The sequence below is a fragment of the Pongo pygmaeus genome, chromosome 4 (genome assembly GCF_028885625.2).
Source record: "Pongo pygmaeus isolate AG05252 chromosome 4, NHGRI_mPonPyg2-v2.0_pri, whole genome shotgun sequence".
Lineage (NCBI taxonomy): Eukaryota > Metazoa > Chordata > Mammalia > Primates > Hominidae > Pongo > Pongo pygmaeus.
Window position 1 is genome coordinate 139271899 of NC_072377.2, and position 19960 is coordinate 139291858.

General features: G+C 44.7%; 1 protein-coding gene across 3 annotated transcripts in view; it reads left to right on the forward strand.

The window, feature by feature from the left end:
* Positions 1-7002: 7002 nt before the first annotated feature.
* DDX46 (DEAD-box helicase 46) overlaps positions 7003-19960 on the forward strand; it is a 71291-nt gene continuing 58333 nt past the window's right edge. For 2 of the 3 annotated variants that reach the window (XM_054489012.2, XM_054489014.2), the window contains exons 1-3: positions 7012-7200; positions 12162-12350; positions 15361-15504. In XM_054489012.2, coding sequence (XP_054344987.1) covers positions 7184-7200; positions 12162-12350; positions 15361-15504 — 350 coding nt within the window. In that variant the 5' untranslated portion in view covers positions 7012-7183. Of the gene's footprint in view, positions 7201-12161; positions 12351-15360; positions 15505-19960 lie in introns of all 3 variants that reach the window. The other variant, XM_054489013.2, reaches the window with a different exon arrangement.

The following is a 19960-nucleotide window of genomic DNA, read 5'->3' on the forward strand; positions in this document are numbered from 1 at the left end:
ATCTCGGCTCACCGCAACCTCCGCCTTCCTGGTTCAAGGGATTCTTCTGCCTCAGCCTCCCAAGTAGCTGGGATTACAGGCATGCACCACCACGCCCGGCTAACTTTTGTATTTTTAGTAGAGACAGGGTTTCTCCATGTCGGTCAGGCTGGTCTCGAACTTCTGACCTCAGGTGATCTGCCCACCTCGGCCTCCCAAAGTGCTGAGATTACAGGTGTGAGCCACTGCACCTGGCCTTATAAATCGCCTTTTAACTAACTCAGTAACTGCCATATTTTGATGGGTTGCTTTCTTAAAAGAATATAAGACTAAAATGTTAATGTCACTTGGTGTCACATTTCCTTACAGATTTTTGTATAGTCCAATTTGGTTAATCCTTGTGAGATTAAAAACACATACACTTTTTAAAAAATTACTCATTAAGTCTTGATTTCTGTCATTTCATTTTGAACCAGGGTAATGAAGAATAAGTATAATTTAAGTCTATTCTTCTGATTTGGGTGAAAGATTGTAAGCACACATTTTTCCTGATTCCATAATGAATCTAGTATCTAAAGGGTTGTAAATCATCCTTAAAGTTGTCACTTCCTTAATCCCTGAGAAGATACTAGTGGTCTTCAATTGCACATTGCACATGTTTACTCTTTTGCTGCTTTTTTTTTTTTTTTTTTTTTTCCCAAACCGTGTTTACCGCTGTTGTCCAGGCTGGAGTGTAGTGGTAGCACAATCATGGCTCACTGGAGCCTTGATTGACCTCCTGGGCTCAAGCAATCCTCCTGTCTCAGCCTCCCAAGTAACTGGGACCATTAATGCCTGGCTAATTTTTTGATTTTTTGTAGAGAGAGGATCTTGCCATGTTACCCAGGCTGGTCTCGAACTGGGCTCAAGCAGTCCTCCTGCCTTGGCCTCCCAAAATGCTAGGATTACAGGTACGAGCCATTGTGCCTGGCCTACTTTTGTTTCTTAAAAAAAAAAATATCCTTTAGCCAGCTGACACATGCAAAATTTTAGTAATTGTAGATCATTATCAAATTTGTATTTTGAAAACAGAAGATACCTGTATCTATTGGTGCCATTTTTTCTCTTTAACTGATAGGCAACTCCCTGATCATTTGCTTGCATTTGTTGAATAATATCAAGTAGAAATTAAAGGTTTTTTTTGTTTTGTTTTGTTTTGTTTTTTCTGAGACAGAGTTTCGTTCTTGTTGCCCAGGCTGGAGTACAATGGTACAATCTCGGCTCACTGCAGCCTCTGCCTCCCAAGTTCAAGCAATTCTGCCTCAGCCTCCCGAGTAGCTGAGTTTACAGGCATGCACCACCACGCCCAGCTAATTTTGTATTTTTAGTAGAGACAGGGTTTCTCCATGTTGGTCAGGCTGGTCTCGAACTCCAGACCTCAGGTGATCTGCCCGCCTCGGCCTCCCAAAGTGCTGGGATTACAGGCATAAGCCACTGCGCCCGGCCTGTTTTGTTGTGTTTTGTTGGACAGTTTCACTCTGTCACCCAGGCTGGAGTGCAGTGGCATGATGTACAACCTCTGCCTCTCAGGTTCAAGCAATGCTCATGTCTCAGCCTCCTGAGTAGTGAGTAGCTGGGATTACAGGCATTGCCACCATGCCTGGCTAATTTTTGTATTTTTAGTAGAGATGGTGGTTTCATCATGTTGGCCAGGCAGGTCTCAAACTCCTGACCTCAAGTGATCTGCCCGTCTCAGCCTCCCAATGTGCTGAGATTAAAAGTGTGAGGCCGGGCGCGGTGGCTCACGCCTGTAATCCCAGCACTTTAGGAAGCCGAGGCGGGCAGATCATGAGGTCAGGAGATCGAGACCATCCTGGCTAACACGGTGAAATCCCATCTCTACTAAAAATACAAAAAATTAGCCAGGCATGGTGGCGGGCATCTGTAGTCCCAGCTACTCGGGAGGCTGAGGCAGGAGAATGGCATGAACCTGGGAGGTGGAGCTTGCAGTGAGCCGAGATCGTGCCACTGCATTCTAGCCTGGGCAACAGAGCAAGACTGTGTCTCAAAAAGAAAAAAAGGAAAAAAAAAAAAAAGTGTGAGCCACTGCAGCCGACCTGAAAGTTTCTTTTTTTTGAGACAAGGTCTCACTATGTTGCCCCTGTTGGAGTGCAGTGGCATGGTCAGGGCTCACTGCAGCCTTGCTTTCCTAGGCCCAAGCAATCTTCCCACCTCAGCCTTGCAAGTAGCTGGGACCACAGGCATGTGCCACCACCCCTGGCTAATTTTTGTTTTGTTTTTTTCAGAACAGAGTCTCACTCTGTCGCCCAGGCTGGAGTGCAGTGATGTCGATCTCGGCTTACTGCAACCTCTGCCCGCCCCCCGGCGCTGGTTCAAGCGATTCTCATGCCTCAGCTTCCTGAGTAGCTGGGATTACAGATGCATGCCACCACATCTGGCTAATTTTTGTATTTTTAGTAGAGACAGGTTTCACCATGTTGGCCAGGCTGGTCTCGAACTCCTGGCCTCATGTGATCCACCCACCTTGGCCTCCCAAACTGCTGGGATTACAAGCGAGAGCCACTGCGCCTGGCCTGGGAATTGAAGTTTCTTAGTGTTTGGAATAGTTTAAAACGTTTTTTATTTGGAAATTTCTGGGTTTTGAAATGTATATGGATTGGCTGGGCACCATGACTCATGCCTGTAATGCCAGCACTTTGGGAGGCCGAGGCGGGTGGATCACTTGAGGTCAGGAGTTTGAGACCAGCCTGGCCAACATGGTGAAATCCTGTCTCTACTAAAAAAAAAAAAAAAATACACAAAGTTAGCCAGGTGTGGTGGCGGGTGCGTCTGTAATCCTAGCTACTCGAGAGGCTGAGGCATGAGAATCACTTGAACCCGGGAGGCAGAGGTTGCAATGAACTGAGATCGCACCACTGCACTCCAGCCTGGACAACAGAGTGAGACTCTGTCTCAAAAAAAAAAAAAAAAAAGTATATGGATTAAAACTAGAGGGACAAGGATGGTTGTTTAGAGGTGACATCTTGACCATGTTACCTAGTAGTTTTTTAAGTTCAATTAGTTGTGTAAATGGACATGTGTCATCACAGTTGGCACTAAAAACAGCAAGAGGGTTATCAGATATTCAATACTGGGTTAGTAAGTCAAGTTACAGTCAAAATCTGCTGCTTTGGAAAACAGGTTAGTTTACTGAAAGTGATGTATTAGAACACAGACTATAGTCATTTCTTTCACCTGTCTAATAGATAAAATCTTCCAGCCTCACACCTGTAATCCCAGCACTTTGGGAGGCCAAGGCAGTGGATCACCCGAGGTCGGGAGTTCGCGACCAGCCTGACCAACATGGAGAAACCCCGCCTCTACTAAAAATACAAAATTAGCTGGGAGTGGTGGCTCATGCCTGTAATCCCAGCTACTTGGGAGGCTGAGGCAGGAGAATCACTTGAACCCAGGAGGCAAGGTTGCAGTGAGTCGAGATCGCGCCATTGCCCTCCAGCCTGGGCAACAAGAGTGAAACTCCATCTCAAAAGAAAGAAAAAAAAAAAACCTTCCTCCAGGACAGACTTGATGTGAATTTACTATAAATATATTGTGGCGGAGTGGGCGTGGTGCACATCTGTAATCCCAGCACTTTGGGAGGCCAAGAGAGGCAGATCGCTTGAGACCAGGAGTCCAGGAGTTTGAGACCAGCTTGAGCAACATGGCGAAACCCTCTCTATGAAAAATACAAAAGTTAGCTGGCGGGGTGGTGTGTGCCTGTAGTCCCAGCTACTAGCTACTTGGGAAGTTGAGGCACAAGATTCGCTTGAACCTGGGAGGAGGTTGCAGTGAGCCGAGATCACAGTACTGCACTCCAGCCTGGGCAACAGAACCAGGCCCTGTCTCAAAAAAAAATAATAATATATATTCTATGTTATAATATATATACTATATTAGATTAATATAATATTAATATAGAATATTGAATATGTATTATATATATAAGAAATATTTAAGCCAGTTAGAATTGTCTTGTTAATGTGTTATCTTAAAGGGGAGTTGGAAATAAAGTATCTTGAAGACAGCTCTGGCCTAAGTGTCAGATCTCTGCACTCTAGTTCCAGGTTAGATTCCAACAAGGTTAGTAATCTAGGACGAAATATGTTTCCTGAGTCTCAGTTTTGTTACTTAAAATCAAGAAGTTTGAGTTTGTGATTTTAAAAATCTATAACATTAATTCCATGATTCTTTTTATTATTATATTTTGAGACAGAGTCTCGCTCTATCTCACAGGCTGGAATGCAGTGGCACGATCTTGACTCACTACAACCTCTGTCTCCCGGGTTCAAGTGATTCTCATGCCTCAGTCTCCCGAGTAGCTGGGATTAGCACGCACCACCACACCCAGCTAATTTTTGTATTTTTAGTAGAGACAGAATTTCACCATGTTGGCAAGGCTGGCCTTGAAGTCCTGCCCTCACGTGATCCACCCGCCTCAGCCTCCTAAAGTGCTGGGATGGCAGTCATGAGTCACTGCATCTGGCCCTAATCCTGTGATTCTAAGCAATATTCAAATTGTGTTAATTTCAAAAATTAAGGACTTATTTCCATTCACTTCTGCATGGCCTCATCCAGTTCCATGGCTTCAAATACTGTGTATTATACATTCTATTAAATGCTGAGGACCCATATCTCTCCCGCTTCTCTTTGTAGCTGTTATTTCCTGGACGTCTAGTAGGCACCTCAAATATCACATGACTGAAACAAAATCAATGACTTTCTCTGTTTCCTCCACCAAATCTGTTGCTCCCATGCCTTTCTCATCTCCACAAATTCACCACAGTCCACAATAGCTCTGTTGAAAACCTGGCAGTCATCTTTTATTCCTTCCTTTCCGTCATAGCTCACATCCAGTTTATCTATTGGCGCTTTGAGAGCTGCTTCCAGAATACATCCAGATCTGATCACTTCTCAGTCTTCACTGTTTAAGCCACTGGTGGTTTTCTACGCTTTTTAGGCTGAAATCCACATTCCCTACCTGCAGCCCACATCCAAACAATTTACAGGGGGATTCCTAACCCTCCTTGGTGTCCATCCTGTCACTCATTAATTAGCTCAGGCCTTCTTACCCTTGGCATGGACTGCCAGACCCTCCAGTCTCTATCCCTCTTCAGTGCTTCTCAGCAGCTACCACAGGTGGGCAGCAAGCCACTGGGGGCGTGGGGAGCATAAACTCATCTTGGAGTGTCACTCGTTGGTTTGCTTTTTTTTTTTTAATCAACTATGTTGAGGTAAAATTTACATACAGTAAGTCATGTACAGTTAAAGGGTACAGTTCAGTGAATTTTGAAAAATGTGCAAATCTATTCAATGACCACTAAAATCAAGATACAGAACTTTTCCATCATCTTTAGGTGTAAGAAAGTAAAATAGTACAGAGGCAAGTAAAGTAAAAATGTGAGCCTTTGTCCAACTCCATCATAGCTTTTTGCAAAAACAACTCAACATGGCCGGGCGCAGTGGCTCATGCCTGTAATCCCAGCACTTTGGGAGGCCGAGGCGGGCAGATCTCCTGAGGTCGAGAGTTCAAGACCAGCCTGACCAACATGGAGAAACCCCATCTCTACTAAAAATACAAAATTAGCCGGGGTGGTGGTGCATGCCTGTAATCCCAGCTACTTGGGAGGCTGAGGCAGGAGAATCGCTTGTACCGGGGAGGTGGAGGTTGTGGTGAGCTGAGCTCGCACCATTGCACTCCAGCCTGGGCAACAAAAGCAAAACTCTGCCTCAAAAAAAAAAAAAAAAATTCAACATTTCTGTGTATGTTGCATGAGACAATACATATACATTTTTTTGGTGCCCAAACTCTCGAATAATGTTCTCAATCTTGACTGTACTTCAGAATTACCTGGGAAGCTTAAAAATTCCCAGTGCACAAGAAGCACTCCCGGCCAATTAAATCAGAACATAGGGGTGGAACCCAGGCTTCTATTTTATTTATTAATATTTTAGAGATGAGATTTCTCTGTGCTACCCAGGCTGGAGTCATCATAGCTCACTGCAGCCTCAAACTCCTGGGCTCAAGTAATCTTCTTGCCTCAGCTTCCCTGGCTCAAATGATCCTCCCACCTCAGCCTCCCAAGTAGCTAGAACCACAGGCGTGCCAGCACACCTGGCTAATTATTTTGCTTATTTTTTGTAGAGGGTCTCACTATGTTGCCCAGGTTGGTCTTGAACTCCTGGGCTCAAGCCATCCTCCTGCCTCGGCCTCCCAAAGTGCTGGGATTATAGGCATGAGCCACTATGCCTGGCCCTTTTTTTTTTTTTAAGCTTCCCAGTGCAAGCAATGTTGAGAACTAATCTTTTGCCAAAGTATTTTTAGCTCTTTGTTCTCTACTAGGTTAACACCTATCAGGTCTTCAAATCTCACCTCAGAGTTCACTTCCTCGGGAAACGTTTTTTCTGAATCCCTCTCCAGTGGAGTCTCCTTGCTGTATTACATCTGCTTGTGTTTTTAGTCAAGTCTATCATTATTATTATTTTCTTTACAGAGACGAGGGCTACGTTGCCCAGGTCTTGAATTCCTGGGCTCAAGCGATCCTCCCGCCTCAGCCTCCCAAAGTGCTGGGATTTCAGGCGTGAGCCACTGTGCTGGCTTTAGTCATCTCTGTTTCCCGGGCTAGACTGTGAGCTCCGCAGGATCTAGCACAAGCCTGGCATATGACAACACATAAATAAATGAGTGAATGTATACATGAATAAAGAGCGTGTATGGAGAAAGTTGCCGCATTATTTAGCGCAAATTAAGGCAGACATCAGCCTGCCCAGGACGCCTCTTTGGCTCTGGCGCGAAACACCCCCACGTGCCGGCGAGCCTGAGGCGCTACGCCCCACCGCACTAATCAGCCGGGCGTGGTAAGGCGGCCGGGAAGACTGGGCGGGGCGAAGGCATCACCTTTCGATGGGGCCGGCGCTGTGCGCCCTCCAGTCGAGGTGGGGCGCTGTGGAAAAGTGGCAGCTTCCGGTCGGCTTTTCTCTTCCTTCGGCTGCCGGCGCCAGCACGTCCTGTTTTCGTTGGCCGCGCTGGGATGGCCGCCGCAGCTGTAGCTGCTGCAAGTGCTTAGCGCTGGTCTTTGCCGGGCGTTGAGGGCAGAGCAGCCTCCTTGTTTGTTCGGTTCGCCTGTGCGTGATACTCAAGGGCACCAGCATTCCCGCGGTCGGCAGCATGGGTCGGGAGTCACGGTGAGGCAGAGCGCCGAGGGGGCTAGCGGGCGAGCGGCTTCTTGGGGTCGTGAGAAGAGGCGGGAGTTGAGGTGGCCGCCGGGCCAGGCCTGGCGCGGCCCCACGTGCGGCCAGCGTTGCCCCGCGGGCATTGGAAGGGCTGGGGGACCTCGGCTGAGGGAATGGTTGTGTTTGGGCCAGCGACGGCTTCCCCTGCACTACCATCAGAGGGTTCGAGCCCCTGGAGCGGGAACAACCCTCCAGGACGTTAGTGATTGGGCACCACATCCCGCCACTTCAAGGGAGCCTGCCCTGATTACTTCAGTCAGAAGTGATCCCAGTTGGATTGCTTATTGCTTCGCGTTTCCAACATTTCCTCGACTCCTGTCATTCTGTATTTTAGTTCTTTGTGCGCGTATGATCTTTTCCCAAGTTACTTGAAAGGAGCGTGTGGGCAGACATGTTTACCGCATCGACAGCACTGTACACGACTAGGCTTTTACTGGGCTACGATAAATACTTGTTGCGTGGGCATTTACTTCGCAAATAGATTTCGTATTTAAGCAGGTAACTTTGTTACCTGCTTTTCTGTCCTTTTGAAGTTGTGGACTGTGAGCTCGTATTAGAACTCATTAGATCTCATCACAACTTTAGATTGTTGATAGATTGTTAGGAACCTTGAGATTTTTATATTAAAAATGACTATTTGCTATGTATTTAGCAATGACTGAAAGATATTTTATGTCTAGGAACAATGAAGGCTTTTGTTTTTAGTGCTAACAGTTCTTTGTTAAGGTACAATTAACAATCAGGGAAATGGACAAAACGTAAGGGTAAAGCTTGATGAAATTTAGCAGATATATAAACCGTGTAATCATCACCTGGATGAAGATAAAAAATATTTCTTTAACTACAGAAAATTCGTGTGACGGTGTTTTAAATCTCCGGAAGGCTGTCCAGACCAGAAATCTGGAAGTGATATTTATTTGACTCATTCTTCTCTCTCACTACCCACAGCCTGTTAGATTCTACATCCTTTCCCCATTTTGGTTGTCCCTGACTTAATTGAGGCCCTAATTATTTATTGTCCAGACTACTACACCTGTTTTAAATTGATTATTCTCTGAATTGATTGTCTTCCTCTGTTGCTCTCCTAATTGTTAGATCCCTCACACTACAGCCAGAGTGACACTTCTGAAGTAGAGATAAGATCATGGCATGCCCCTGACTTAGTCTCCATTGGTTTCTACTGCTTCCAAGATGAAATTTAAACTCTATGACAGCCTTCAAGGCCTTTCACAAGAAGGTCCATTCTAGCCCGTCAGCCTTCTCCTTTACCTCTCTGTTGTGCATGGCCTGTGCTCTAGGTTTGTTGAGAGAATCGTGAAAGGCTCAGAGGTGGGAAGGCGCAAGGTGTTAGAGAAATAGCTAAAAAGCCCAATTTTTCTGCATGTGTAGGTTTCATGAAGAGTTTTTATCTTTTTTGAGAAGTGGTAGGAGGTAAGTCCTGAATAGGACTTGGGCCCAGAAAGCGGGTGGATTGTAGATTTTGAAGATCAGGATTTGTTTGTGAACCTTTGAAGATTTTGAGTAAAAAGTGTGTAATAGAATCAGAATTCTCCTTAGCAGCAATGAGCAAGATTTAATGGAAAAGTAATAGAAACAAGAAGACCACAGTCTTTAAGAATCTCCTAGGTAGATATGTCTGATATAGAATAGTGACAGTTGGAACTCGTGGAGGTAATATAATGTGAAGGGAATTACAGAGGTGAAATTGGTATTACTTGGTTGTTTTTTTGTTTTTGTTTTTGTTTTGAGACAGAGTCTCGCTCTTTCGCCCAGGCTGGAGTGCAGTGGCGCAATCTCGGCTCACTGCAAGCTCCGCCTCCTGGGTTCACGCCATTCTCCTGCCTCAGCCTCCCGAGTAGCTGGAACTACAGGCGCCCGCCACCGCGCCCGGCTAATTTTTGTATTTTTTAGTAGAGACGGGGTTTCACCGTGTTAGCCAGGATGGTCTTGATCTCCTGACCTCGTGATCCACCCGCCTCGGCCTCCCAAAGTGCTGGAATTACAGGCCTGAGCCACCGCGCCCGGCCTGTTTTTTTGTTTTTGAGACAGGGACTTGCTCTGTTGCCCAGGCTGGAGTGCATTGAAACAATCTTGGCTCACTGCAACCTATGCTTCCCAGGTTCAAGAGATCCTCCCACCTCAACCTCCCGAGTAGCTGGGACTACAAGCGTGTGCCACCACGCTCTGCTAATTTTTGTGTTTTTTGTAGAGACAGGGTTTCACCATGTTGCCCAGGCTGGTCTCAACTCCTGAGCTCAAGCTTTCTGCCCACCTTGGCCTCCCAAAATGCTGAGATTACAGGCATGAGCCGCTGTGCCCAGCCAATTGGTGTTTTATTTATTGTATCGAATGAGAGCAAGAGAAAAATATTGATGATAACTAATGTTTTGAGCCTAGTGACCGGAAGTTGGTATGATTAATGGTTTGGGGAGGGAAGGGTAACAAGTTTGGGTTTCTACAGGTTGAACTTGAGGTGCTTGAGAGGTAATTAGGTGCATTCATCTCCTAGTGATCTTATTTAGGTTTATAGCTTTAAATAGCCTTTTCACACTAATGGCTGTCCAGTTTATATTTATAGACAAACCTCTTCCTTGAACTCCAGGCTAATATTTCAACTATATACTATATATCTCCACTTGGATACCTAATATTCTGATCCACCTTCTCCCTAGATCTATTCCTCCCTCAGCCTTCCCATCTTAGTAAATGGCAACTGAGTGATTTCTCTCTTGCTGTCACACTTGACATTTAGTTAATCATTAAATCCCATCAGTGCTAGCTTCAAGATATCCAGATTTTGATATTTCTCAAAATCTTTCCACCTTCCATTTTGATCTATGCCACCGCTATCTCATGCCTGGATGATTGCTATAGTGCTGGTCTTTGATAATCCTGCCTATTCTTTCTCCTTTTGTCCTTGCCTCCCTTTGTTTGGTTTGTTCTCTCAGCAGCCAGACTAATACTTTAAAAACATTAGGCCAGGTGCAGTGGCTCACACCTGTAATCCTAGTATTTTGGGATTACATTAAGTGGAAGGATTGCTTGAGCCCAGGAGTTCGAGACCATCCTGAGCAACATAGCAAGACTCCATCTCTACAAAAATAAAAAATAAAAATAAATAAATAGGTGGGCATAGTGGCACACGCTTTTATGCTTTTGGTCCCAGCTACTTGGGAGGCTGAGGTGGGAGGATGCTTGAGGCCGGGAGGTTAAGACAATCCTGAGCAACATAGTGAGACACTATCTCTACCCAAAAAAAAAAAAAAAAAAAAAAAAAAAAAATTGGTGGGCGTGGTGGTGTGTGCCTTTGGTCTCAGCTATGCTGGAGGTTGAGGTGGAAGGATTGCTGGGGCCCAGTAGGTCGAGGTTACAGTGAGTGGCAATTGAGCTGCTGCATTCCAGCCTGGGCGACAGAGTGAGACCTTGTCTCAAAAAAGAAATGTAAAAAAATGATAAAAAGGCTGCATGCGGTGGCTCATGCCTGTAATCCATCCCAGGACTCTGGGAGGCTGAGGCAGGTGGATCACCTGAGGTCAGGAGTTCCAGACCAGCCTGACCAACGTGGTGAAACTGCCTCCTCTACTAAAGACACAAAATTGGCTGGGCGTGGTGATATAGGCCTGTAATCCCAGCTGCTTGGGAGGCTGAGGCAGGAGGATCGCTTGAACCCGGGAGGCAGAGGTTGCAGTAAGCTGAGATGGTGCTATTGCATTCCAGCCTGGGCAACAAAGTGCAACTCTGTCTCAAAAAAAATAAAATAAAATAAAATAAAAATAATTAGCTGAGTGGCCGGGCGCAGTGGCTCACGCCTGTAATCCCAGCACTTTGGGAGGCCGAGGAGGGTGGATCACGAGGTCAGGAGATCGAGACCATCCTGGCTAACACGGTGAAACCCCATCTCTACTAAAAATACAAAAAAAAATTAGCCTGGCGTAGTGGCGGACGCCTATAGTCCTAGCTACTCGGGAGGCTGAGGCAGGAGAATGGCGTGAACCCAGGAGGCGGAGCTTGCAGTGAGCCGAGATTGCGCCACTGCACTCCAGCCTGGGCAACAGAGCGAGACTCCGTCTCAAAAAATAATAATAATAATTAGCTAAGTGTGGTGATGCATGCCTGTAGTTCCAGCTTCTTGGGAGGCTGAAGTGGGAGGATTGCTTGAGCCTCTGAGAGTTGAAGTTGCAGTGAGCTGTGATCACACCACTGCACTCTATCCTGGATAATAGAGTGAGGCCTGTTTCTAAAAATAAAAATAAAAACATTAACGAGGTTGTGTCACTCCTCTGCTTAAAGTCTTCCAGTAGATTTTCATCTTGGTGTAAAAGACATAGTCCTTATATAATGGCCAGTAAGGCCTTCCAGGTTTGGCTTCCCTGCGGTTTTTCTGACCTCGTCTTATGGCACACTGTGTCACTCTTTCAACACTAGCCACAACTGGCATCCTTGCAGTTCCTTGAACGCACCAGTCAAGCTTCCTCTTTAGGGACTTTGCACTTGTGCCTTTTGCGTGGAAAATTCCCTGTATATCTACATGGCTCCTTTATTTCCTCCAAGCCTCTGTAACAAATGTCATATTTATATTGTATATAAACATATTATATACAGTGTTTGTTTCTTCACTTGTCTGCCATCTTTTCCTTTACCAGAGTGTAAGCTGCCTGGAGTTCAAAGGCAGGAGCTTGGTCTGTTTTGTTCACTGTCCTTGCCTCTCTTTCAAGACAGATTTTCCACCTCTACATGTGTCTGTGCTGAAGCAGAAGGGTTCATTTTTTCCCTCCTAATTTTAGAAAAATTCATAAGAAGTTCTTTGAGTGTTAAATTTGTCTGCTGAAATTATTTTTAGAAAAAATGTAATAAAATATAATAGAAGCTAATGGTGTTTGCTGAACCTAATCTTTGACTTATTATTATTCTAGCCACTATCGAAAACGATCGGCATCCCGGGGTCGCTCTGGAAGTCGGTCTAGAAGTCGCTCACCCTCAGACAAAAGAAGTAAACGTGGAGATGACAGACGGTCTAGAAGTAGAGATAGAGATAGGAGGAGAGAGAGGTCTCGTAGCAGGGATAAAAGAAGATCTCGGTCAAGGGACAGGAAGCGTCTGAGGTAAGACATTAATTAATTTCCAAAGGACTAGTGATAAATTGGGCCTTCTCAGCTATAGCAGGCTTCTTGAAAAGTATGTTTTCAACTGGAGTTTGGTGGCCCAATTGCAGGCCCTTTTCTTTATCCCCAAGTTGTTTGATTAGACCGAGAAGGATGTGCCTACAAAGACTATCAAACAGTGTTTTTTTTTTTTTATATGTTTTTTGAGACAGAGCCTCACTCTGTTGCCCAGACTGGAGTGCAGTGGTATGATCTCAGCTCACTGCAACCTCCACCTCCTGGGTTCAAGCGATTCTCATGCCTACGCCTGCCAAGTAGCTGGGATTACAGATGTGCACCACCACACCTGGCTAATTTTTGTGTTTTTAGAAGAGACGGTGTTTTGCCATGTTGGCCAGGCTGCTCTCGATCTCCTGGCCTCATGTGATCCTCCCACCTTGGCCTCCCAAAGTGCTGGGATTACATGTGTGAGCCACCGTGTCCGGCCATCAAACAGTGTTTTTAGTTTGGAAACTTTAGCCTGTATTTCCTGCAACCCAAAGATATCCCTTGAAGCCCTCTGAGGGACATACAAAATGAAGTAAAAAGTAAAGTAATAAGTTGTATTCAAGAGGGTTCTATTCCAATTCTGTTCCAGGAGAGCTGACCGAGGTGTTAATTTTCCTTCCTTTTTTTTTTTTTTTGGCCACCCTTGTTGAAATTTGTAAAATTTCCTTCCTCTCTCCCTCCTTCCCTCCCTCCCTTCCTCCATCTCTCTCTTCCTCCCTCCCTATCTCCCCTTCCACTCTCTCTCCCTTCCTCTCTCACTGTTTCTCTCTTTCTCTTTCTTTCTTCATTTTGCTAAACAGTGTGTTTAGAGCAGCCTCTAAAGCAGACAGAAAAAGGAAACAAAGCAGACCCTCTCCAAGCCTCTTAAACTATTTTAATGAGCTGTCATAGATTTAAACTAAAGAGCACCTTAATTTTTTTTTTTTAATTTAATTTTTTTTTTTTTTTGAGACAGAGTCTCACTTTGTCACCCAGGCTGGAGTGCAGTGGCACAATCTAGGCTCACTGCAACCTCTGCCTCCCGGGTTCAAGTGATTCTCATGCCGCAGCCTCTTGAGTAGCTGGGATTATAGGCGTGCTCCATAATGCCTGGATAATTTTTGTATTTTTAATAGTGACAAAGTTGGCCAGGCATGGTGGCTCACGCCTGTAATCCCAGCACTTTGGGAGGCCGAGGTGGGTGAATCACGAGGTCAGGAGTTTGAGACCAGCCTGGCCAACATGGTGAAACCCCGTCTCTACTAAAAAAAAAAAAAAAAAAAAAAAAAAAAAAATTAGCCAGGTGTGGTGGTGCATGCCTGTAATCCCAGCTACTTGGGAGGCTGAGGCAGGAGAATCGCTTGAACCCAGGGGGCGGAGGTTGCGGTGAGCAGAGATCATGCCATTGCACTCTAGCCTGGGCAAGGAGCAAAATTCTGTCTCAAAAAAAAAAAAAAAATTAGTCAGCATGTTGGTGCATGCTTGTATTCCCAGCCGCTTGGGAAGCTGAGGCAGGAGACTTGCTTGATACCTGGGAGGTGGAGGTTGTAGTGAGCCGAGATGGTGCCACTGTGCTCCAGCCTGGGAGACAGATCAGGACTCCATCTCAAAACAGAAAAAAAGAAAATAATCTTCTGTGCACACTACACCCAACCAATTAAAAAAAGCTTTTCATAGAGATGGGGGTCTTAACTGTGTTGCTAGTGGCCTCCGAAAGGGTTGGGACTACAGGTATGAGATACCATACCTTGCCCAGTTTCTCATTAAAATAGGAAAGGAAGACAAGATTGTGTTGTGAGTGGATCACAGAAAGAATTTAACTTTTTCCTTTTCAGACATTGGAGTACGTTGTTGTTACATAGGATTCAAGGAAAATATTCACCCGTGACAATGTGGATAGTGCTAACTAATTCATTTTCACATTTTGTGGTCCTAGGAACAATTTCACACAATTAATTCAAGTACTTAAGTGAAAATGGTTATTTAACATTTGATCTTTGACTTTTGGGTGTGAAAGTAGAATCACAAAATTTTAGAGCAAGAGGGATTTGAAAGATGTCTAGTGAAGTCTCCGTATTTTGTAGGTGATGAAACTGAGACCCAGAAAGTTGGAGATCTGACCTGTATCATGTCATTAGTTACCAGGAGTAGCAGGATAAAAATTCTTGCCTCTTCATCTTCAGATCAGTGATCTTTTAGTAGACCCATTATGCCCATCCTTATACTTAGGTTTAGGCTATCTGAAACTAGGTATTCTATCTTAGACCATCGATTTTCAATCGATGTTAGTTACAGATGTATTATGTTTTTTTCACAGACATCTTTATGAAATTAGTATTCTCTGGCCTGGCATGGTGGCTCACGCCTGTAATCCCAGCACTTTGGGAGGCTGAGGCAGGCAGATCACCTGAGGTTGGGAGTTCGAGACCAGCCTGACCAACATGGAGAAACCCCATCTCTAAAAATACAAAATTGGCTGGGCATGGTGGTACATGCCTGTAATCCCAGCTACTCGGGAGGCTGAGGCAGGAGAATCACTTTAACCCAGGAGATGGAGGTTGTGGTGAGCTGAGATTGCGCCATTGCACTCCAGCCTGGGCAACAAAAGCAAAACTCTGTCTCCAAAAAAAAAAAAAAATTAGCAGGGCATGGTGGTGCATGTCTGTAATCCCAGCTGCTGGGGAGGCTGAGGCAGGAGAATCACTTGAACCCAGAAGGTGGAGGTTGCAGTGAGCTGCAATTGTGCCACTGCACTCCAGCCTGGGTGACAGGTGTGAGACTTTGTCTTTAAAAAAAAAGAAAGAAATAAATTAGTATTCTCATTTTTTTCGTTGAGCACTTATAAGACTTGGCTTTTACTTCATTGAGACCTCCGCCTTTAATAATGGTAGTGATTAAGATTCTTTCAATGTGGGACAGAATCCTAATATGAAATAGTAGCTCCATTTGGTCATAGAATAAATGAAAAGTGTCCCCCTTTCAGACGTTCCAGAAGTAGAGAGAGAGACAGAAGCCGAGAGCGAAGAAGATCTCGAAGTAGAGACAGGAGACGCTCAAGGAGTAGAAGCCGGGGCCGGCGATCCCGATCCTCTAGTCCTGGAAATAAAAGCAAGAAAACTGAGAATAGGTAATGTTATCATTGGGCTGCATCTATAGTGCAGACTGGGGACTGCTTCCCTTCTCTGTGCCTTTCTTTTTTTTTCCTTTAAGTTTATATTTATAGAGAATTAACTGCATTTGGCTCCTACCATGAACTGTTGGCAGTGTTTTGTTTTAATTGGTTATAATGTTTATAATTCAACTGGAAAATAATAGATTCTGTCAGTTTTAACATTCAATACATTGTATTCTTACTTAATACATACTATTGATCAGAAATGTATTTTATAGACATCTTTGTAGAAACTCTGTCGTTTTCTTTTCAGACAGGGTCTCACTCTGTTGTCCAGGCTGGAGTGAAGTGGCAAGAACATAGCTCACTAACCTTACACTTGTAAACTCAAGCCATCCTCTCACCTAGGCCTCCAAAAGTCCTGGGATTATAGGTGTGAGCCACTCTGCCCATTCTGGAGGTTCTATTTCAATTAAAAACAAAATATAAATTCAGAAAAAGTGAGCAAAATATAAACATATAGTTTATTAAGGTTGGGCGCGGTGGCTCATGCCTGTAATCCCCGCACTTGGGGAGGCCGAGGCAGGCAGATCACGAGGTCAGGAGTTGAAGACCAGCCTGGCCAACATGGTGAAACCCCGTCTCTACTAAAAATACAAAAATCAGCTGGGTGTGGTGGCACATGCATGTAATCCCAGCTACTCGGGAGGCCGAGGTGGGAGAAATGCTTGAACCCGGGAGGTGGAGGTTGCCGTGAGCTGAGATCGCACCATTGCACTCCAGCTCTGGGCCACAGAGCAAGACTCTGTCTCAGAAAAAACAAACAAAAAAACATGTAGTTTATTAAGTAATTATAAAACAAACATCATATGCCCATCATCAAAGTCAAGAAATAAAACATTGTCAGTATCACATGAGTCCTCCATTTATCTTCTCTAACCTAACTCTCTGCCTCGTAGGTGAAACCACTGTTGACTTTTGTGCTAGTAATTTTCTTCATTTCCTTATCGTTTTATACCTGCATTTGCATCTGGAAAAATAATTTAGATTTATGTTTTCTTTTTATCTTTACATGAATGGAGTCATGTGTTCTTTTGTGTCTTTGCTCAACATTGTTTGAGATTCACGTGTTACTTCTAGCAGTAGTTCATTTTCGTTGCTGAGTAGTATTCTGTGGTATAAATATCCCATAATTTTGTGTGTGTGTGTGAGCAACAAGGCTGTTTATTTCACCTGGGTGCAGGCAGGCTGAGTCCGAAAAGAGAGTCAGCGAAGGGAGATTAGGGGTGGGGCCGTTTTATAGAAAAGGAAGATTAGAAAAAAGAAAGACTCAGCGATGCTTGGGGTTGGGACTGAGGGGACAGATGGGAGGGAAAGAAGGAAGATTTGGGATGAGTTGCGTGGGAACAGAGACTAGGGAAGGACCGATGTGTAAAAGAATGTCTGGACGTCAGGCACCTCAGACCGTTTGCCCATTTTACGAATTGGTGAGATGTTCCTTGGGCTGGTCGGTCTGAGGACCCGAGGTCGTAGGTGATCTTTCTCACGGAGCAAAGAGCAGGAGGACAGGGGATTGATCTCCCAAGGGAGGTCCCCCGTTCCGAGTCACGGCACCAAATTTCACGCACGTCCGTGTGAAGAGACCACCAAACAGGCTTTGTGTGAGCAACAAGGCTGTTTATTTCACCTGGGTGTAGGTGGGCTGAGTCCTAAAAGAGAGTCAGCAAATATCCTATAATTTATCCATTCTGCTGAAGATGGATGTTTGTTTTAACTTTTGGGCTATTAGCTTTTGTGTGTGTATCTCCTGGTATATATACGCATAACTTTTTCCTAGTGTGCATTTCTAGGAGTGAAAGTGCTTGGTTGTAGAATAAACATAGCTTTATTTTTAGTAGTTAATCTCAAATTGCTTTTCAAAGAGTTTGTGCTAATGATACTTCTACTACCAGTGGATGAGAATGCTGTTACCCCATACCCTTTTCAGTATTTGGAATTGTCAGTCCTTTAAATTTTTACCAACTGGATAGATGTGTAATAACAATATTGTTATTGTTTCAATTTGCATTTCCCTGATTAATAATGAAGTTGGAGTTGAATACTTTTTTTTTTTTTTGAGACAGAGTCTCAGTTTTTTGCCTAGGCTGTAGTGCAGTGGCACAATCTCAGTTCACTGCAAGCTCTGCCTCTGCGGTTCAAGCAGTTTTCCTGCCTCAGCCTCCCGAGTAGCTGGGATTACAGGTTCCCGCCATCACGCCCAGCTAATTTTTATGTTTTTAGTGGAGATGGGGTTTTGGTATGTTTGCCAGGCTGGTCTCGAACTCCCGACCTCAAGCGATCTGCCCGCCTCGGCTTCCCAAAGTGCTGGGATTACAGGCGTGAGCCACCGCGCCCAGCCAAGACTTGTCTTAAAAGTTACAGAAATTAGGCCGGGCGCGGTGGCTCATGCCAGTAATCCCAGCACTTTGGGAGGCTGAGGTGGGCGGATCACCTGAGGTTGGGAGTTCGCGACCAGCCTGACCATTGTGGATAAACCCCGTCTCTACTAAAAATACACAATTAGCTGGGCTTGGTGGCGTATGCCTGTAATTCCAGCTACTCGGGAGGCTGAGGCAGGAGAATGGCTTGAACCCAGGAGGCGGAGGTTGTGGTGAGGCGAGATCGCGCCGTTGCACTCCAGCCTGGGCAACAAGAGTGAAACTCCTTCTCAAAAAAAAAAAAAAAAAAAAAAAAAAAAAAAAAAAAGTTACAGAAATTAAGACAATGTGCAATTTGTTTAGCAGTGGACAAACAGATTAGTGAACCATGTAAAGAGCCTAGAAAGGCATCCATACACATGGTAATTTGATAGATGACAGAGGTGATGATGTAATAAGTGGAGTTTTTTTTTACAGCCGAAGTCTTGTTCTGTTGCCCACGCTGGAATGCAGTGGCACAATCTCGGCTCACGGCAACCTTCGCCTCCCGGGTTCAAGTAATTCTCCTGCCTCAGCCTCCTGAGTAGCTGGGACTGCAGGCGTGTGCCAACATGCCCGGCTAATTTTTTGTATTTTTTAGTAGAGGTGGGGTTTCACCGTGTTAGCCAGAATGGTCTTGATCTCCTGATCTCGTGATCCACCTGCCTCGGCCTCCCAAAGTGCTGGGATTAAAGGCGTGAGCCACCATGCCCGGCCAGAAAATTTTTTAAATTGCTTTAGGGATGTCTAGTATCCTTTTATGAAATAAGACTGCCTATCTTATTCTGTGTTCAGAAAGCAATTCCAAGCAAAGACCAAATTAGATGACAAAATTCTAAACCTTTTAGAAGTTTGTACTAGAGAGTATCTTCTTCTTCACCTCTAGGTATCTTACATCAAATCTGGAAGGATTTCTAAACTACTTTAAAAAGCACCAATTATAAAGGAGAAAAAAGATTGACTAATTTGATTACATTAAAATTAAGAAATTTTATCCATTATGAGATGCCGTAAGTTGGGGTGCATAAACAAGTTGGGTTTATTCCAAGAATGGCAGGTTATTTTAACATTAGAAAATCATTAGAAGTCCGGGTGGAGTGGCTCACGCCTGTAAGTAATCCCAGCACTTTGGGAGGCCGAGGTGGATGGATCACGAGGTCAGGAGTTTGAGACCAGTCTGACCAACATGGTGAAACCTCGTCTTAACTAAAAATAAAAAAATTAGCCAGGTGTGGTGCACACCTGTGATTCCAGCTACTCGGGAGGCTGAGACAGGAGAATCGTTTGAAACCGGGAGGTGGAGGTTGCAGTGAGCCGAGACTGCGCCAGTGCACTCCAGCCTGGCCAACAGAGAGAGACTGTGTCTCAAAAAAAAACCCCAAAAATCATTAGAACATTAGAACTTTCGAAATGCATGTCCCTTGGGATTTTAAATGTTACTACATATATATATTATCTTGCAGAATATTAAGATATTGGTCTATTTCTTCATTTATCACATTTTAACTATCCTACCTATAAACAAACTATATTGTTTGTATGTAGTATGTTCAGTTTTTCTTGGGTTGAATTTCCAAATATTTAGTAATGCTTCCCATTAGTGTCATGGGATTAATTTTTTTCATTATATTTTCAAGGTTTTTTTTTTTTTTTTTTTTAGGCAGAATCTTGCTCTGTCGTCAGGCTGGAATGCAGTTGTGCAACATCAGCTCATTGCAACCTCTGACTCCCTGGTTCAAGCTATTCTCCTGCCTCAGCCTCCTGAGTAGCTGGGATTAGAGGCACGTGCCACCATACCCAGCTGATTTTTGTATTTTTAGTAGAGACGGGGTTTTTTTTTTTTTTTTTTTGAGATGAAGTCTTGCGCTTGTCTCCTAGGCTGGTGTGCAATGGTGCCATCTCGGCTCACTGCAGCCTCTGCCTCCCGAGTTCAAGCGATTCTCCTGCCTCGGCCTCCCACCCCCGAGTAGCTGGGATTACAGGCGCCTGCCACCAAGCCCGGCTAATTTTAGTAC